The sequence below is a fragment of the Nylanderia fulva genome, unplaced genomic scaffold (assembly GCF_048542155.1).
Source record: "Nylanderia fulva isolate GAGA-0341 unplaced genomic scaffold, ASM4854215v1 Scaffold11, whole genome shotgun sequence".
In the NCBI taxonomy this organism is placed as follows: Eukaryota; Metazoa; Arthropoda; class Insecta; order Hymenoptera; family Formicidae; genus Nylanderia; species Nylanderia fulva.
In genome coordinates, this window is record NW_028189302.1 from 1,275,461 (window position 1) to 1,295,908 (window position 20,448).

The 20,448-nt window shown below is 29.2% G+C and overlaps 1 protein-coding gene and 1 long non-coding RNA gene across 5 annotated transcripts in view; one reads left to right on the forward strand and one right to left on the reverse strand.

Moving 5' to 3' along the window:
* Positions 1-20,448, forward strand: part of LOC114945633 (uncharacterized) — a 149,364-nt gene that overhangs the window by 9,187 nt on the left and 119,729 nt on the right. Inside the window, exon 3 of one of the 2 annotated variants that reach the window (XR_014925495.1) lies at positions 4,695-4,744. This is a non-coding gene — a long non-coding RNA (uncharacterized LOC114945633). The remainder of the gene's footprint in view (positions 1-4,694; positions 4,745-20,448) is intronic. The other variant, XR_014925493.1, reaches the window with a different exon arrangement.
* The window catches only part of Pgant2 (polypeptide N-acetylgalactosaminyltransferase 2), a 357,271-nt gene that overhangs the window by 6,549 nt on the left and 330,274 nt on the right, over positions 1-20,448 (reverse strand). For all 3 annotated transcript variants that reach the window (XM_085486206.1, XM_085486202.1, XM_085486199.1), the window contains exons 4-8: positions 10,794-10,892; positions 6,193-6,260; positions 3,577-3,828; positions 3,228-3,443; positions 59-278 (exon numbers count right to left, since the gene is read on the reverse strand). In XM_085486206.1, the coding sequence (XP_085342332.1) occupies positions 59-278; positions 3,228-3,443; positions 3,577-3,828; positions 6,193-6,260; positions 10,794-10,892 (855 nt within the window). The remainder of the gene's footprint in view (positions 1-58; positions 279-3,227; positions 3,444-3,576; positions 3,829-6,192; positions 6,261-10,793; positions 10,893-20,448) is intronic.

Consider the following 20,448-nt stretch of genomic DNA (forward strand, 5'->3'; position numbering starts at 1 on the left):
CTCCCTCCTTCTCCGGAGAGAGTTTAATTGAAACGTCGGCGCAAACCAGCGGACTTACTTTCCGTAAGGGATGTTTCGTGCCAACGGCACGGCGTTATAGTAGAACTGCTTGTAGTCGTCCATCCATACTTCGGCGGCGCGCCTCGTGTTTCGGGCAAACACGTTTCCGCTGCCTCCAGGGAACGAGTAAGGATGACGTTTGCGGAATACATGGCCGACACGTGAGCACGGAATAATCTCTAAGCTGCCACCGCATTGCCACACGCGGAACGATATTTCTGAAAGAAAGTTTAAGTTACAGGTGTGCGTATATAATGCCGCCGGCACACAGGCGCGAAACGTCAAATGCGAGGACGGAAGTAGTCGCGAGAGAGTTTAGAGAAACGAGAAGAGAATCCGTAAACTTCCGGATAATTTAATATATTCAGTTATTTTTAGTATTATTTTTTTAACTTATTTTACTATAGAATTGACATGTCTCTTCCATTGCAAATGTTTTTCGTTCTTTAAAGATTTTTAATATTTTTCATTTTTGAAATATTAATTAAAATGATTTTTTAATATATTTTTTATCATTTTATCGTATTATTTCTCAATACTTTTTTTTGTCTATGTATAATATTAAAGAAAAATTAAAAATCTTATCTACTGACACATTTTAAAAAGAGTTGTCTTATATCATAGAATATATAATATATTAATAAATAGAAAAAATGCTGTTTTAATACACAAATCTTTTATTAAATTACTTTAAATTGAACGTTAACATTATTTCAACAAACTCGAAAATTGTATCACATTATTCTTTGTATTCCTGGAGTACTTGTGATATTTAAAAATTATGTGCATGTAATATTTAAAAAATATGCATATTATATAATATTTAAAAAAATTACCTGTAGACACGTTTTAAAGAGAGTTTTATAGATATAATGTACATTATACACGTAAAATTTCGAAAATGATATTAATAAAAAATGTACCGTTTTAATGCGCAAATATTTGGTCAAGTGACGCTAAACTGAAATAATGTAGCCTTATTTCAAGAAACTCGACCATTTTTCTTCCGTCTGTTCGAAATGAGGTTGAAGTTATTTCACACTTTTGACATATATTGGTTTTCTCGCTGTTTTCCACGAAGTTCCTTACAAACTGCGGCGCGCAAGACGGTAGTTCCTGTCGAATAGTTTATTTTCTTTCTTGTTTGAAACGTGTAACGACAGACGCAGCATCTTTCCTGATACTTGGAAGAATAATTGATGCCTTGTACGTAAACACGCGAACGTGACACTTTACGCGATATCGATTAAATGCAAATCTTATTAAAGATGAAGAATCGCTTGATGAACTTCGACTTATTTTTTTGGTATTTATTTTTAAAATTTTTATTTATTTTTTTACGACGTTAAATAGACAATCGCGATTCTCTGTATAAACTTTCGAGAAACTAAATGTTTTTTCAGATTTATTTATTTGTGCGACTGTCGAATATTGTGACAAATAAGCCAATATTTAGGTCAATATGTTCGGATATTTCTCAATACAAACAGAAAATGTTTAAAACTTATTAAGAAATTATAACTCCCGACCATATTGATTGAATAAAAAGTTTACTTCGCAGCAAAGCACTCATCTTGAGTTGCGCGTGCCTCATAAGAAAGTTTTTGTAACGAAGTATATCGGGGGCAAAGAGAAAAGAGGGAAGGCCACGTGCAATATCTTTCATAGCATTTGCAATTCTCTTAAAGCGAAATATTCTTAGTTATTCTTAGAAAATAAGTAACAAATTTTTCAGAAAGCGTCCTTCTATAAAGTATTTTTTTAATTTTATTTTTCAAACATTTTCAATTTCTTTGTAGAAGAGATAAATAAACAGAAAAATATTTATTATTATTATTATAAAAAATATATTTTTATTTTTATATAAAATATAATAATAAATATTTTTCTTTTTATGTATCTCTTCTACAAAAAAGTTTTAAATAAAAAAAATTATATTGAATATTGAATTTTAAATTTTATTTTTAAAACATTTTAAATTTCTTTGTAGAAGAGATAAATAAACAGAAAAATATTTATTATTATTATTATAAAAAATATATTTTTATTTTTATATAAAATATAATAATAAATATTTTTCTTTTTATGTATCTCTTCTACAAAAAAGTTTTAAATAAAAAAAATTATATTGAATATTGAATTTTAAATTTTATTTTTCAAACATTTTAAATTTACTATTTTTTTGCGCACTGAAGAGGAGCAAGTAGTGCTCGAAACGTTTGTGTAATTATTATTTCAAATTAAGAATTTTCCTCTAAATAATAAAATAATATCGTATTGCTCGTTACACATGGCCTTAATTTAATAATTTATCATTTTAAATTTCTTTGTAGAAGAGATAAATAAAAAGAAAAATATTTATTATTATTATTATAAAAAATATATTTTTATTTTTATATAAAATATAATAATAAATATTTTTCTTTTTATGTATCTCTTCTACAAAAAAATTTAAAATAAAAAAAATTATTAAAAAACCACTCCTCAATGTTTAAAGTCGACCAGACTGGCAATAATTTATTATAAATAATTATTTAAAATACAACAACAACGTTTCGGCTGTCATTGCAGCCCTTTTCAAGTACATCAAATTTAAAACAGTAAATCAACTTCTATGCAAACTACCGACAATGTTAACGCTTGTTTTGATGAACAATGTAAGACTGACAGAAGTAAGCACATATTAAATAGATGTTAACTGTTCACAAGAATCTTAGTCACGTGACTAAGATTCTTGTGAACAGTTAACATCTATTTAATATGTGCTTACTTCTGTCAGTCTTACATTGTTCATCAAAACAAGCGTTAACATTGTCGGTAGTTTGCATAGAAGTTGATTTACTGTTTTAAATTTGATGTACTTGAAAAGGGCTGCAATGACAGCCGAAACGTTGTTGTTGTATTTCAAATAATTATTTATAATAAATTATTGCCAGTCTGGTCGACTTTAAACATTGAGGAGTGGTTTTTTATTAATTATTACTGGCAACCTTAAGGATTATTATTTAAAAAAAATTATATTGAATATTAACAAAATAAATATAAAAAAAATACACAAGTATTAGAAATATTGAACATAACGTATGTCGACTTTTCGCGAACACACTTTATATAGGTGTACACGAAAGTACACACACACATATATATATATATATATATAATCATACCTAGATTCTCGCCGCCCCAAACGTCCATCTGAGTATCGTGTTTGCCGAGTTTCTCAAAATACCCTTTGTTGATGACAAACAATCCGCCGGCAATCATAGGGGTCCTAATGGCCTGCGTCGGGTCCTTTTGCCTCGCCTGTCGTTCTATCTGGCTGAGATACTCCCATTTGAAGACGAGACTCCAATCAAAACCACCCCTGAGATCGGCGGAGGCTCCTAAAAACAAGATAAAAATCGTTCGCCTCGAAGGAAGGAAGGAAGGAAGAATATTGTTTACGTAAAGATGTTTGCGATACTCCGGAATCCCAGAGGACGACGTCGAACGATGTTTACGACAACGCCCACTCACCGATATATTGGAAAGTGTCCATACTGATTACGTCGATTACGGGACAGACCACCCTGGTCGGGTCCTCGGCCACCCTTTCCAGAAGGGGTTCGAGCCAGTCGGCGTTGCATTCGCAATGGGAATCCAAAAATGTCAACACATTCGCGGTGGCCGCGTCCGCACCTCGAACTCGCGACCTCATCAATCCCTCTCTTTTCTCGTTTCTGATCACGCGAACCTTGTGGATCCGCGACAGCTCCTCGCCGTCCTCGGCTGCGAACAAATTAATCAGCCTCGTTTTATGTGCATCACCGAAAAAAATATATAAAAAAAAATATACATATAATATTAAATATATTAAATAAATATATATACATATATTAAATAAATATATAATATATTAAAAAATTATATATGTATAATATTAAATATTATTAAAAAATTATAAAATATATATAAAATATTAATTTACTATGTATATTAAATATTATATATTATTTAAAAAAATATTACAGCCGCTAAATAACTGTCCCTACATTACACCTGAAATTTAGTTATCATATGTTAAATTTTAGTTATAACAGCTGATATTTTTTAATTGCAGTTTAACGAAGAATTTTGTCCGTTTAACTGTAGCTAAAAAATATTAATTGTAATATAGACACTCGGAATTAAATTTTTGTTATGATGGTTAACATGCATATTTTTCTGTGGTGATATTTTTTTAATTTTAATCGAACGTATCTCATATTTGCGCAACAATTGCGATATCATTTTACGTAGTTTGCGTTATGCGATATTATTTATCGTTTTAATTATTTTATTTCCAACCTATTATCTCCGTTTATCGATTAAAATATATAATTTCTTATTAAACAATAAATTTCGAACTTGCATACTATACTGTATATGCACCGAGATTTCGTAATTTATATTTATAAAGAGGTGAAGTTTGTTTGTTTTATTGTCCGGGATTTTAATCTCAGAAATTACTAAGTTGATTTAAAAAAAAATCCTTCATTTCTTTCTGATAATTTAGATCTTTCTGAGTAATATATAGGTTATAATTCGGCTAATTTTTTAAATAGTAATTAATTTGAACACTGTTATAATTTAGATTTTATATTTACATGTTACAGAGACAACGTAGTTTGAACATCAACCACTTTGCTGTTGTGCATCGGTATGCGTGAGTGAGATAAACTTTTATTTAATTTTGAGGTAACGAATTTATAGATCGTAGTTGTAGATTGTAAATTACAGATTGTAGAGAGATTCGTTACCTTAAAATGGATGGACTAGAATAAATTAGGTCAAATTTACTTATTATTACATCGGACTTTTGATAGACACCTTTAATATTCACATAATTAAAGCATATTGCACATAAAAGTGTAAATTAAAGTATAAATAAAAGAAAGATATATATAAAGAATTTTTTTATCGAGATTTCACTTATTTATTTTATTCAAAGAACGCGCTTGTAATTTTATTAATTCTGATTTGATTTATTGATTGTATTAATTGTAACAACTGCGTTATATATAACTCATTCTTTTAACACTGATTAAACGTTGATTATTCTAATTTTTTGTAGTCTATCTATCTACGTAGTATGACATATAAAAACATTTTACTTTGATTGATGTAAATCCAAGTTATCGATCAATTAAATAATCTTATACAATAAAAATGTTTTTAATGAATTTTATTTTATTATAAAATTTTATGATAAATAATAATATTAATATATATTATTTTATTTTATAAGTATATATTATTATATTATTATTAGAAAAATATTAATGAAACTAATTTGATCGATAACTCGGCGTTATATTAGTTAAAGCAAAATTTTATTAAATTCAACGATATAAAACAAATGATCGTGATTTCTTACGATCGTATTTGAACATAAAATTATGTTCCTGCACCGGCGATGCTAATTAGCCGGAAATGGAAGGAATTCTCTCCTTCATTGAGATCTTCGGTAGAGATCAAAGTATACATTTCTGATTAGATGTAATCAGAATGATTGTGGCCAAAAGGTAAGTTCACTGGCCTAAAAAGTAGTTAATTTAATCGTGTAATACTGTTGTAAAATATGGGTAAACAACGTAAACGCGATATAATCGATCTCATTGTCAGATTATTTGATACTTCACTTCAAAATATCTAGTTTAATGACATATTGTTTAGGACAATAAAATCATAAATAACAGATTAGTGACGAATCATCAATTCTTTAGCGGTATTAAATGCAGTGTTAAATGTAATATTAAGCGCGATTTTCCGTAATTGAATATACACATCATTTATATTTTAATTATGGTAAATGACGTTAAATATTACACGCGCGCAATATTCTCTTCCCGAGTGATTTGCCAGTATTAATTTGTCGGTTTCGTTTATGTATCGTATATCAAGCAATATTATTAATATCTTATTTCATGTTATTATTTTACAATTAAGAAACTCAAAACTTGCTTGATAGAAATAAAATTACTGAAATAAATAAAATTACTTATTAAATAATTTTTTTTAAGAAATTCGAAATTCGCTTGATAAATAAATGAAATTATTTATTATTATTTTTTTAAATTCTCGAGCTTGCGAGTAATGTATAAAACTACTTACGATGATCGCTGAAATCGTCCACGAGAATGATTTCCTTGATCAGATGTTCCGGACTTCTGTTCAATACACTAAAAAAAAAAGAGCGAAAAGATTTGTAAGTGCAAATTTAAATATAAAGACTCTCAAATTGAATAATATTATATTATATGCTACAATATTATTTTTAATAATCGTCTTATTTATTAGAAAAAAATGTCGAAAATTATAAATCAAACGTGATAAATACAGGGTTTGTCCGGAAAGTAATGCGTCGCATTTTTTTAAAAAAGAATTTATTGATCGCATAGGTAAAACAACTTAAAATTGTTCGAAGTATGACCCTTCTGCGTCAATACATTTTTGCCAACGCGATTTCCATGCGTCATAAGATTTCTGGAACTCCTTGACTGGGATGCTGTTCAGGGAGGCCGTCGAAGTAGCTTGTACGTTGTCAACCGACTCGAGCTGTTGTCCTTTGAGCTCCCTTTTCAGCCGAGGAAATAAAAAAAAGTCCGCCGGGGCCAAGATAACGTTGTTCAGGAAATTGGGATTATCTGCACAGAGTTGCTTGAGTTCTTCACAAACTTCCACTCGGTGTTGCTTTTGCGCATCGGTCAACACTCTGGGCACAAGTTTTGCGCAAATCTTCCGCATGGCCAAGTCTTCCGATACAATCTCGTGAACAATCGTTTTCGGCAAGTTCAATAATTCCGACATTAAGCGAACATTCATTCGACGGTCTGAATTCAATAATTGGCGCACACGAGTCACATTGTCGTCCGTTCGCGATGTTGACGGGCGTCCTGCGCGGGCCTCGTCGGCGACCTCCTTCCGACCTTCTCTAAACATCTTGTGCCATCTGTTTGACTGCGATTTGGAAAGGCAATCGTCCCCGAAAACTTTCTTGAGCATTTCAAAAGTTTCCAGCGGCGTCTTGTCCAGCTTCACGCAAAACTTTATCGCATAGCGTTGCTCTATCGTTCTCTCCATCACAAGTTCGACGCGACCACTAAGCAGAGGTTCACAGAATAAGCCGTCCTAACCCTCCAAGCGCATGGAAACAATTGAGCGACCTACCGTTGGAAAGCTAAGGGTACCCCCCTTCCTCCCCAACCGGTCCCATCGCTCTGCGATGTATAGTCGCGTCACAAAAAAATGCGACGCATTACTTTCCGGACAAACCCTGTAGTAGGTACATATAATAATTGTACTTTATTAGAAATTGAGATACGAAGCTTAAACATTAATATTGACATTAAGATTTATTCTTTCAATCTAAACTCTTTCTTCATTACAGTTATTCAATTGAAAAATTTCGATACGCCATTACTTTCTCAGAGTCACTACCATTCATTTCTATATAAACATTTCCAGTCGATTAAGGTCGAATAAAGTGAGGTACCGGATTAAGAGAAGAACAGAAGCTTCGGATTGTCCCATTGAATCTTTTATCAAAGTTTCGAGGACTCTGTGCCTGACCATTTGCCTCTTGTTTGAACGTTCTCGTGTTGCCTCGTCCTATTCTATTCACGAGTTTAATATAAAAGGATTATTGTGTAAATAATGAGGGCTTCTATTTTAGTTCAGATTAATTATTTACTTTAAAAATCATCTTTTTAAGAAAAATATTTTTAATTAAATCCACGGTTTTTCAATTTTAAATCTATCACATCAATAAACTTATTAAATAAATATCGGTGAAATAATAAAAGATTATTATATAATTTCTTTGATCGCAGTGAAATATTGCCTTAATTTTCGTAGAAAATTTGGACAAGTAAAATTGATCGCAAAGAATTAAAATTAATTACATAATTAGTTTTCTAATTTTTAATCTATCACGTCAATAGACTTATTAAATATATTGATAAAATAATAAAATATTATTATATATTTAAAAAGTTTTTTTCAATAGTGCTGAAATATTGTTAATTAACTTTTGTAGAAAATTTGGACAAGACGTGCAATTGATTGCAAAGAATTAAAATTAATTATGTTTAATTAAAATTATCTTTTCGTGAAAAAATTTTAATTAATATATAACACGATTAGTTTGCCATTTTTTTATCTATTACGTTAATAATAAGCTTTTTAATATATCGATAAAATAATTAAATATTATAATATATTTAAAAAAATTTTTTCAATCACACTGAAATATTAGTTAACTTTTGTAAAAAATTTGAATATTTAATTAAAATTTTCTTTTCGTGAAAACTTTTAATTAATAAATAACACGATTAGTTTCCCAATTTTTAATCACGTTAATAATAAGCTTCTTAATATATCGATAAAATAATAAAATATTATAATATATTTAAAAAAATTTTTTCAATTACACTGAAATATTAGTTAACTTTTGTAAAAAATTTGGATATTTAATTAAAATTTTCTTTTCGTGAAAACTTTTAATTAATAAATAACACGATTAGTTTCCCAATTTTTAATCACGTTAATAATAAGCTTCTTAATATATCGATAAAATATTATTATATATTTTAAAAAATATTTCAATCGCACTGAAATACTAGTTAACTTTTGTAGAAAATTTGGACGAGTCGTGAAATTGATCGCGAAGAATTTGAAGATGCGGTCTCGCCGCGCTAATTAAGACTTCCTTTTAATTTCATCGACCGGGGCGATAGAACCGATATATTTCCCTGACGCTGCGCGCCACGCGTTACAGACTTAAATAAATTTTCCGACTCTTGGCTGCTTCCTTCTTTCGGTACGGCGGTGAGAACTTTGAGTAACTTTTGCACGGAGGCTATATATACCTCCGACGAGAAATGTGGCTCGTACTTTTCTTCGCTTCGGAGTGGGGCGACGCCCCGTAGCGAAGACGTTTTAATTAATACGAGAACACTTATGACACTTATGAGAAATAGTAATGATTTATATCTCAAGATGAGATATGTTTCCGAATAGAGGGATAATCTAAAAAATATATATATGTTGAAGTAATCCAGAAAATATCAAAATGCATTCATGTTGTACTTTGAATTAAATAAAATTAAAAATAAAACCTTTTCTAAATAGAAAATTTTTAAAAATTAAATAAAAATAAATAAAATTTGAAAATCTATGTATTGAGAAAATTAAAAAAAAAAAACAAATATTTTAAGGGAATATTTATATAATTAATTTTTCAATCAATTACTTTTTTCTTTGATCGGTTTAGCAATTTATACTTTCCATATAAATAAAAATGAAGAGAATTTGTATATTTTCATATTTGACAAAGGTCTTTTCGGTTCTTTGGTTCGCATTTGTTGTACTTTGAATTAAATAAAATTAAAAATAAAACTTTTTCTAAATAGAAAATTTAAAAAAATTAAATAAAAATAAATAAAATTTGAAAATCTGTGTATTGAGAGAAAATTAAAAAAAACAAATATTTTAAGGGAATATTTATATAATTAATTTTTCAATCAATTACTTTTTTCTTTGATCAGTTTAGCAATTTATACTTTCCATATAAATAAAAATGAAGAGAATTTGTATATTTTCATATTTGACAAAGGTCTTTTCGGTTCTTTGGTTCGCATTCATATATAATACATACATACATACATATGTACGAGCGCATAATAAAGTGTGAGGTATATAAAACGATGGAATGACGATTAAAAAATTCCATCGCATGCCGTCACCCAATTCCGGCTTGAATTGGGAATCTTCGCGCGTTTCAACCACAACTCGTTGATCGCATCGAGAATTGAAGATTGCCGTGCCCCATATCTATATATCATCCACGATCACGTGAGAATTTGTCCATTCGCAATTATTTTATGTTTGAGAATTTAATCTACGAGCAAAAATGTGTTTATGCACAGTTGAAAAATTTCTGTTAAATTTAACAGATATTACATGTCCCAAACGGTCCACAGAAATTTTTGTGTTAATTTAACATAATATGGATATGTTAAATGGAGACACAAAAATTGTGTTAATATTTTAACACAAAATAAATGCAAAACTTCAAATAATTTCAAATAAATTTTGTGTAAAATTAACATACTTTTAATGTAAAAATTAACAAAAAATATGTTGATTTTAGATTTTATCATTCCCACTTATAAAATAGAAAATCAACATTTTTTCTGTAAATTTTAACAGATAAATCTTCTCACTAATAAAGCAGAATATATTTATTGTGTAAAATTAAAAAATAGATGACATTGTGTTATTTTTACATTTTTGTTCAGTTGTTTTAATCATTTAACATTTAAGTTCAATTAACAGAACAGTAATATAATATATTAAATTAACACATGAATGTGTTAAATATTTAATACAAAAATTTTAACGGGGACCGTTTTTAACAAAAAGAAACAAATTTTTCTACTGTGTACACATATTAAATCCATACTTTATTTTGCGGAATGTACAAAATTCTTTAATTTCCACGTTGTTTCTCATCTTTGATACTATTTAATTTTTTAAATACATATTTAAAAAATTTAAAAAAGAAATAAATGGACAGCTAACTTTTGTCAAAGTTTATATACAAAGCGTAATTGTATAACATAGAAAGTATCAAACTAAGAAGATCCATGTATTTAAATTTGAAGTGTAACTGCATTTGCATTTTATGTAAAACAAAATTGTTTCAAACTTACCTGACGACGGTTCTGAGTAGTGTAGACCGTGCTTCATTGTGGAAAGTAATTATAACGGAAGTCGGTGGCAAATCCTGTCTCCATTGTTTCATTCTACACCTGTAGCAAGAAAATAGCATAATTATGAAGTTGCCAAGAAATCTGAAACGTGTTAGTGGTTTCAATGAAAATCAAGGTTAGCGGGTAAAATATTCTGGTAATGCTTTTCCCTCTGTCGCATCTGTATCTATTATTCGCAGATGCAGATCATTAATATTATGCCTTATTGAACTATAACCGCGAACAAATAAAAACGATAAAATTGTTTTAACAAAATTTAATGAATTTAAATTAAATAGAAACTGCTATGGTATAATGGAATCGAACGCTAAATACATGATAAAATCAGGATCATGAATTATTATAATATTATGCGAAGTATAATAAATTTTTCTATACAGGTATTTAATTTAATATTGTTTTTAAATTGCTTCGTATATTCATTGCTTTTATCGAAGTTATCTACATGCTAATGTTTTTATCAAATTTTTTATTATTCTTCAAAAATTGTTATTTGATCTTCTAGTGATGATAGATGACATAGTGCTAGTTTTTTCCAATATTAGTTGTTCGAACAATTCACTGAGTTATCAGTCAAATATCGACTGATTATTATTATTTATAAATTCAAATTAAAATATTTTTTTATATTCTAGATCCGCTCTTCGCCAATAAACATTTTTTTTTATTTAGAAAATATTTATTTTAAATTGCTTAGTATATTCATTGCTTTTATCAAAGTTATCTACATGCTAATGTTTCTATCAAATTTTTTATTATTCTTCAAAAATTGTTATTTGATCTTCTAGTGATGATAGATGACATAGTGCTAGTTTTTTCCAATATTAGTTGTTCAATCAATTCAATGAGTTATCAGTCAAATATCGACTGATTATTATTTATAAATTCAATTAAAATATTTTTATATTCTAGATCCGCTCTTCGCCAATAAACATTTTTTTTATTTAGAAAATATTTATTTTAAATTGCTTAATATATTCATTGCTTTTATCAAAGTTATCTACATGCTAATGTATTTATCAAATTTTTTATTATTCTTTAAAAATTGTTATTTGTGATCTTTTAGTGATGATAGATGACATAGTGCTATTTTTTCAATATTAGTTGTTCAATCAATTCAATGAGTTATCAGTCAAATATCGACTGATTATTATTATTTATAAATTCAAATTAAAATATTTTTATATTCTAGATCCGCTCTTCGCTAATAAATTCTTTTAGAAAATATTTAGGCTAAATCTATAAAACTATATTTTTGTTGCATTTTGATATTTCTATTTCGATTTTTCTTAATAGCGATTTTGTACAGTAAATGCAAATCCTTGATTTAGTTATTACGATCGATGAATAATATGGAAATATATTTTCGGAATTCTCGGAGGAGAGTTTTTTACAGACTTCACTCTTTTTATTACGATTTCAAGACTTTTATGACGTTTGCCGGGAGAAATATAGTATTCAATATTTGGCGAGTCTTTCTCGTTGCAACATAAATATGCTCGTAAATGAGAAACAAAATGCGTTAAAACTGTCGCATAAATTCGACTCGACCATCCGCGTATAACGGCGTGAATTTTTGCGCCATATTCATAAATTCGTGCTAGCGCTTCACTAAAGACGCGCTTGAAAATTGTATTAGCCATTGCCTCGTATAGATATAGATGCAAATTGCCGGTAGCCGGAGCCATCGATATAAATTCTAAATCCCTCTCTCGTATTTCGCAATTCACTTTCTGTTAGTCCATCTCTCTAAATTCTTCTTCCTTTCAAAACGCATTTCTTATTTTTTTTTTAAATAATATAAAAGTTTGATAAAAAAATAAACAAGTAAAAGCTGAGTGTTTACGACGACCCTGCACTTTAATTTATGCAAAACAATTTATGCAGCACGGTAGAAAATATAGTCTCTTTCTCTCTCCTCTTTCTTCCGAGAGATTGTTTTAATTTCAAACTAATCGTTAAGAAAACTTTATTTATTTTTTAATATTTATAATTTCAATCTAATCATTAAGAAATTTTATTAATTTAATTTTTTAATATAAAAAATAACATACCATAAAACACATTTATAAAAAATATTGCTCAATTAAAGCTTTTTTTAATAATGCCCGCATTTAAAAAAAAATTAATTTTATATTTGATAATTTTTTTCGACTTGCTTTGGATTTTTAATATTTTCCTTTTTACGTTCGCTGTAAAAAAATTTGAATAAATTTTGTCATAAGCATTTATAATTTTTAAATAATAATCGCACTTAGGGATGCTTATAATGAAACTGATTGTTGACTTTTTTGATTATTTTTAATTTTTATTTGCAAGGTGGACAAAAGACAATTATTTATGATCAAATGTAGATAAATAATAGGCAATCGAAATACATATATAATTAAAAAAAAAAAACGTATCTAAGGGTAGCTCATGATAAAATTTATTCCTTTTTTATTCTTATTTTTTTTTTTTTGCAAAGTGAACAAAAACAAATTATAGATAATCAAATGCCATATAAATTTTGTAAAAATTCCCGTTTTGGAGTGCCAACTTCACAGATCTCAAAAGGGGAAACATGGAGAGAAAAGTTGGAATAATCATATTTCTTTGATGCGTCGCGTTTTCAGATGCTTGACGCGAAGCGGGAAGTGCCTAACCACCAGAAGTGGTGCTTAAGAATCCGAGGAAAACGGGAGAAGCTAGAGAGAAAGAGAAAGAGAAGATGCCCGTACTTATACGGCATCGGGGCACCGAGTCGGCGCAGAGAGGGCCACATAAATGCGGCCAGACGATCCCAATATGTCAGCCCCTCTTTGCCAAGATAAACTCGCGGGACGTGCACCGAATACCGTAGGTGCATAGATCCGCGCGCGAATGCACTTTTTCGCGCCGACGCGCGCGTCAAACGAGATCGCGAAAGTTTCTCGCCAGCTGCCGGCGTCTCGTATGCGAGACGTCGCCGCCAAATAAGGGGATGACCGGGTGAACGCGCGTGATTGCGATTTATCTAACTCGGATTCTGAGGCTTCTCAAACGTCAGCATAATGACAGACTGTCATTTATCCGTGCTTCTCTGAAGTCCACTTTACACGATCTATATTCGCGACAAAATTAGAAATTAAAATTTTTTATTTCTATAATTAGGAATTGCATCTCAGAAAATTAAGGATATTTTTCGAAGTTTTATATTTATTTGAAAAAATACATATTTTGTGCATTTAAAGGATTTTAGATAAATTAAATAATTTTAGATTTCTATAATGAGAAATGGTTTTGGATTTTTTAGATTTAATTTCTAATTAAATAATTTTATAATTCTATACATTTTTATAGAAAATATGATATCCCAACACTTGTAGAACATATTTATTTGCTTTTTTATGTATAAATATATTAAACTCACTTTACACGATCTATATTCGCGACAAAATTCGAGACAAAATTAGAAATCTAAATTTTTTATTTCTATAATTAGGAATTGCATCTAAGAAATTTAAGGATATTTTTCGAAGTTTTATATTTATTTTAAAAAATATATATTTTGCATTTAAATGATTTTAGATGAATTAAATAATTTTAGATTTCTACAATAAAATGATTTTAGATTTCTTAGATTTAATTTCTAATTAAATAATTTTATAATTCTACAACATTTTTATAGAAAATGTGATACCCCAACACTTGTAGAACACATTTAATTGTTTTTTTTACACGATTTATAATTCGCGACAAAATTCGAGACAAAATTAGAAATCAAAATTTTTTTATTTCTATAATTAGGAATTATATCTAAGAAATTTAAAGATATTTTTCGAAGTTTTATTTAAAAAAATATATATATTTTGCATTTAAATTATTTTAGATGAATTAACTATACACGGATATTGATATTTAAAAATATATAACTTTAGCTTAAAATGTAATTTGTCATGATTTAAAATTTTGTATTATTTTGTAATTCATTTATATTTTGTGTTCGAATTTAACAAATTTATGTGCTATTTTTACGAGACTGACATTTTTTTAAAAATATTTTTGCTGGAATTTTTTTATTATAATTATATATATTGATAATTAAATAAGTAATTTTAATGAATCAGAATGATTTTACAATAGCCTTTAAAAAATTGAGAACGAGGTATACGATATTAAAAACTTACTGCGCCCAATATATATCGGAAATTAAATTTTTTTATATTTCCACTTAAAACAATTTTTAGTATTAATATTTTGCTTCTAACAAATATTTTATCTCCGAAAAAAAATCTGGCCAAATATAAAAATATCTAAAAATTATTTTTATCCACTAAATTATTCGTTAATCTTACAGAGCTCATATTAGTAATTCTTTCGTGACTTATTGTTAATGAATCGTACAATTACTTATAATCCAATAACCAATATATATTAATCAGAGATTCGTATCGTTTTGTATAATCAGAAATTAAAGTCTGATTCATTATTACACTTTTATCGGCGCGTTGTTTATCGGGCAGCTTTAACGGCTTTAACGAACAAGTTCGGTAATGAGTAATTTAGATGCTCATTAGCGCGCTTCTAGACGCTTCGTCTGTTCCTCGCGGCGCAAGAATCGACAAATTAATTCCGGGCGACCATAATTCCGCATTAAAGCCAGACTAGTCTTTACGACGACATGTTTATCGACAACGAAATTGCGCGAGCCTTAAAGCGACTCCCGACTAGCTGAGACGGATCATCCGGGCGCGGTTTAATTCGAAATTTCAATTTAGGATCCGCTTCCGCACCCCTATATCCGCCAAAGTGGATAATGCGCGGCCAGCCTGCACGATTCCATTGGACGCTCGATCGCGTGTACAACGTTTCACGTGTATATACATATATACATGTGCATTGCATACTCGGATTGATCATTTTGCTAGAGAATATATCCTACGGGAGAGAAAGAGAGAGAGAGAGAATGAGAAGAGAAATTGGGTGCAGCTATGAAAGCAGGTCGATACAATTTATCAAAAGAACCTACAGTCCGGTAAAATTAGACTTTGACTTCATAAAAATTAGGCGCAAGCTGAATTTTTGTGGAGACCTTTTCGATGTTTTAATGAAATCCTGAAAAGTACCCTTAATTTCATCCAGGGCGTTTTTTTATGGGGGGTAAATTTTAGTTTTTTGCCATTATCTCGAAAACTATCAATTTTTCGAGAAAAATAGTTATTATCAAAATTGTAGCTCATAAAATTCTCTATAAAAAAGTCATTATACTTTTTTTCGTGAAATTAACCGTTTTGAAGATATAGAGCGAAAAAAAACGCGCCCAGTGCTCTACGAGCTACAGACATTGCAACTTTGCCGTTTTAATAAAAAACAATTAGTTGTACGAAAAAAAATATGACCTTTTTTGTAGAAAATTTTATGAGCACTATAATTTTGATATTATAATTTGGTAATTTTTTAAATGGATCTTCTGTGTTCTTAATGATTAGATTATCAAAATAAGAAACAGTAATTTAATTTAAATTGTTTATTTAATTTTCAATTCATGTAGTAAAAATCCAAGTAAAAATAGAAAAACGTTAGTTTCATAGAAATAGCACACGATAAATGACAATTCGAAATTCAAACACAAAATACAAATAAATCATAAAATGATACAAAATTAAAAATCATAATGACGGATTACATTTGAAATTGAAGTTTCAATTTTTAAATATCAATATCAGTGGATGTACGATATTGAGCAAATATTGATGAAAGAAAAATATAATGTTCGAATAAGAGAGAGAACACAAAAGTCTACAATTTAACTTTTATTAATAAAATTGAAGGACTATAATTTCCAATCTGCATATATGTCAAGAAAAAAAATACTTTCACGTATCTTTTCATTTAATTTCTAGTCACGTAAAACATAGAGAAATTCACATATTATGCATTTGAAAAATTCCTATAATGATATAGGTAATAAACTTTCATTATTTTGAATTATTTTGGTAGAAAGATTTTTTGTTGCAGATAATAATAATATCAGGCAGCATGTAAAGAAGTAACAAGCGATATCATCTACACTGTAAAAAAATATGTAAAATTATATAAATAATAAATGTAAAATTACATGATAAATAATGAAAAGATAAAAATTCTATTATTTATCGTGTAATTTTACACGTATTATTTTTTTATGTAATTTTACATATTTTTGTGTAATATATTACATACTTTTTTACAGTGTATATTTCCTAACGTCAATAATTGCTGACATAACTGTTATGTGTAACGTCAAATTTCCGGAATACGTATTGTATGACATACATACACACATACATTTTTTATTTCGACAGAAAAATATCTTGACTCGCATCCCCGAAGATCTATTAGAGTGGCTTTTATAGGAGGAACGATTGCGCGAGTCGCGAGGAAAAAGCATAAAGGGCGCGAAATAGAATTAGGACGTAACACTCGGCGCGAAAATGGAGCTTCTTTTTTTCCCGCGAAAAATCCCCGTGTAAACGTTGTTCGTCTCTCGTGGCATGAAAAAATTCGCGAAACATGATATTAAATTTTTAATCCATCATGCACCGGTCTACGTAAAGTCGAGCGAGAGAAACGGGCGGATATTCCCGGATAAAAAAAAAATAAAAAAAAAAAAAAAAAAAATCAGTGTCGCTCGAAAAGCGACAATCGAGTTGAATTTTCGATTCAATATCCGCGTATATAAAACTATTTAGGAGATATAAATCATTTCCGTCGTAGGGCTTTTCTCTCTGGAGATAAAAGGCACATTAATCCTCTGTGATAACATGACGCAGAACGCGAGCTTTTATTTATTAAGGCATTATATGGTATTATTTTTTATTACGCTTTTATCGGGGCTGACATCTCGGGACAGATATTTCGCAATTCGTTGAAAAGACTGTAATTATGCAAATGCAATCTCTGTGATATCGGTGTATACAATTTCTAGATAGACATCGATCGTGAATTGAATTCGTAATCCAATTTAATGGCGCCCGTCTGTACAAACAATCGAGTATTATCGAGACATTTGTTATTGTGACGCTAAATCACACGAATAAAAGAAATATATATAAAATGTTACAATAGAATATGGTAATTGATGCAAATACGACGCTCGCAAATAAACGTCATGAACACATTAATATTCAAAACATCTCTTGAGTTGAAATTTTTTTCCTATCCTGAGACGAAATTTTGTTTCCATTTTTAACTTTTATTTTTTTACGTTTAGGGATTTTGGAGGATTTTTTATTTTATTTATATAAATATTTTTGTATTGTATATATTGCATTTCTATACATGTATATAGGCATGAACAATTTTATTTTCTATTTAGATTAATTAAAGTAGATTGAATAAAGGCAAAAATTTAATAAAAAATTTGTTTCCAAATTTTTAATTTTACTTCTCAATCCACTTTAATATTTTAAACATTTAACTTATAATTTTGAAAACTCTTTTTTTAAATTTCCAAGTAAAAACTTGTTTGTTTACTACCTATTTGAGGTACAGGAAGTAAAAGTTCAATGTCTATATAAATTAAAAACCCTTTGTAAAATCTCCTCCGAAGAGAATCCATAAACGTTAAAAAATTGAGGCCGAAAATGGGAGGCAAATTTTTCGGTTTGGGATGTCGTATTTTTTCGGGGCAGAAAGGAGAAAATTTTTTTTATTTATTTCTCTGTATCATCGCGTTTTCCTCCCGCTATAAACTTCGCTAAATCCTGCAACCGTAAATACGGCATACGCTTATATTTTATATATAGTTCGGTAAAATAGACTTTGACTTCATAAAAGTTAGGATCAAGCTGAATTTTTGTGGAGACCTTTATTTCGATGTCCTAATGAAATCCTAAAAAATACCCTTAATTTCATCCAGGACGGTTTTTATGGCGGGGTAAAAGGGAGTAAATTTTAGTTTTTTTGCCATTATCTCGAAAACTATCAATTTTTCGAGAAAAATAGTTATTATCAAAATTGTAGCTCATAAAATTCTCTACAAAAAAGGTCATTGTACTTTTTTTCGTACAACTAATCACTTTTGAGTAAAATGTGCGGTAAAGTTGCAATGTCTATAGTGCGTAAAAAATACGTACTCCTTTTTATTTTTTTTTAATTCGTTCTATATCATCAAAACGGTTAATTCCACGAAAAAAAGTATAAAGACCTTTTTTGTAGGGAATTTTATGAGCTACAATTTTGATAATAACTCTTTTTCTCGAAAAACTGATAGTTTTCGAGATAATGGCAAAAAACTAAAATTTACCCCCCATAAAAAACGCCCTGGATGAAATTAAGGGTACTTTTCAGGATTTCATTAAAAGCTTGATCCTAATTTTTATGAAGTTTTACTCTTTTCAAGTCTAATTTTACTAGAGTAATAGGAGCACATTTTTTTCCTATACGTAAATATATAATATATACTATAGAAGCTTAATGGGACGACGCGTTAATCGCGTCGTACGATTTCGCGTTTGCGAAGCGCATCGTGAAACGCGCACAATCACGCGAGCGCCAAAAATCATGTTGCACTCTAACATCGCATCCTCCCCTTTCCGGGGATCTCGTGTTTTGTTCGCGCGAGCGAAGCGTTAATTTCTGGAAATGCAAAAAGCATTTCCGTGCTCGCGCGAGACCGGGATTGCGTTCTATAAAATCAGAGTGTATATCGCGGAATCCTGGTTTACAGAACTGTTTGTCGCGAAAAACGAGGGTGAAAAAAGAGAGAGAGAGAGAGAGAGAGAGAGAGAGAGAGAGAGAGAGAGAGAGAGAGGTATATCGGGTACCGCACAAAGTTTTAGACGATACATTGTTGTTGCTTGCAGTTTGAACGCCTCCGCTCTCCTAATGGATTACATATGTCTTATACGCGAGATATAAAATGGCAAACATTTTATAAAGCATTTCGTAAGAACGCCCTTTCCTCTTTTTCTTTCTCCTCCTGCCTGTACTTTACGCGATCAGTTTCTAGGGCAGAAATAATTTTGATCCTTGCGCACTGAAAAAAAATTTATTTAATTCTTATAAGTATTTATTTCAATACTGTCAAATAAATCATTTATTTGAAACTAATAATATTTATTTGATATATGAAAAATATTTATTTGATATAAGAAAATCCTTTTCAAAACAAAGAAATATTGATTTGTTTCAAATAAATGATTCATTTGACAGCATTGAACTAAATATGTATTAATTTAGTCATTTTTTTCAATGCGGGTGATCTTTTGTAATTTCGTCAAACCGTGAAAATTAGGATCTTCTAAATATCGTGGAAATGTTTTATAAAATCGCACTCAATGTTGTGAAAAATATCAAAAGTCGTGATTCCGTGAAAAGTGTATGATGGATGTGGAAACAACCTAGTTTTATAAACAAAAAGAAATTATATTGAAACAACTTTTTGTTTATTCGTGCAATCGAAAAAAAAATTTATATTTTATTTTTATTTTCGGAATTTTCAAAGAAATAATATTTTTATATTATTTCACTCGTATTACACAAAATACTCGCAAATCTCTCCAAACGAGAAAAAGAGAGCGCCTGAATGTAAATTTTTTATTTAATTCTCCACTTTTTTTCCACAAAAAAATTTAAAAAATATATGCCCATT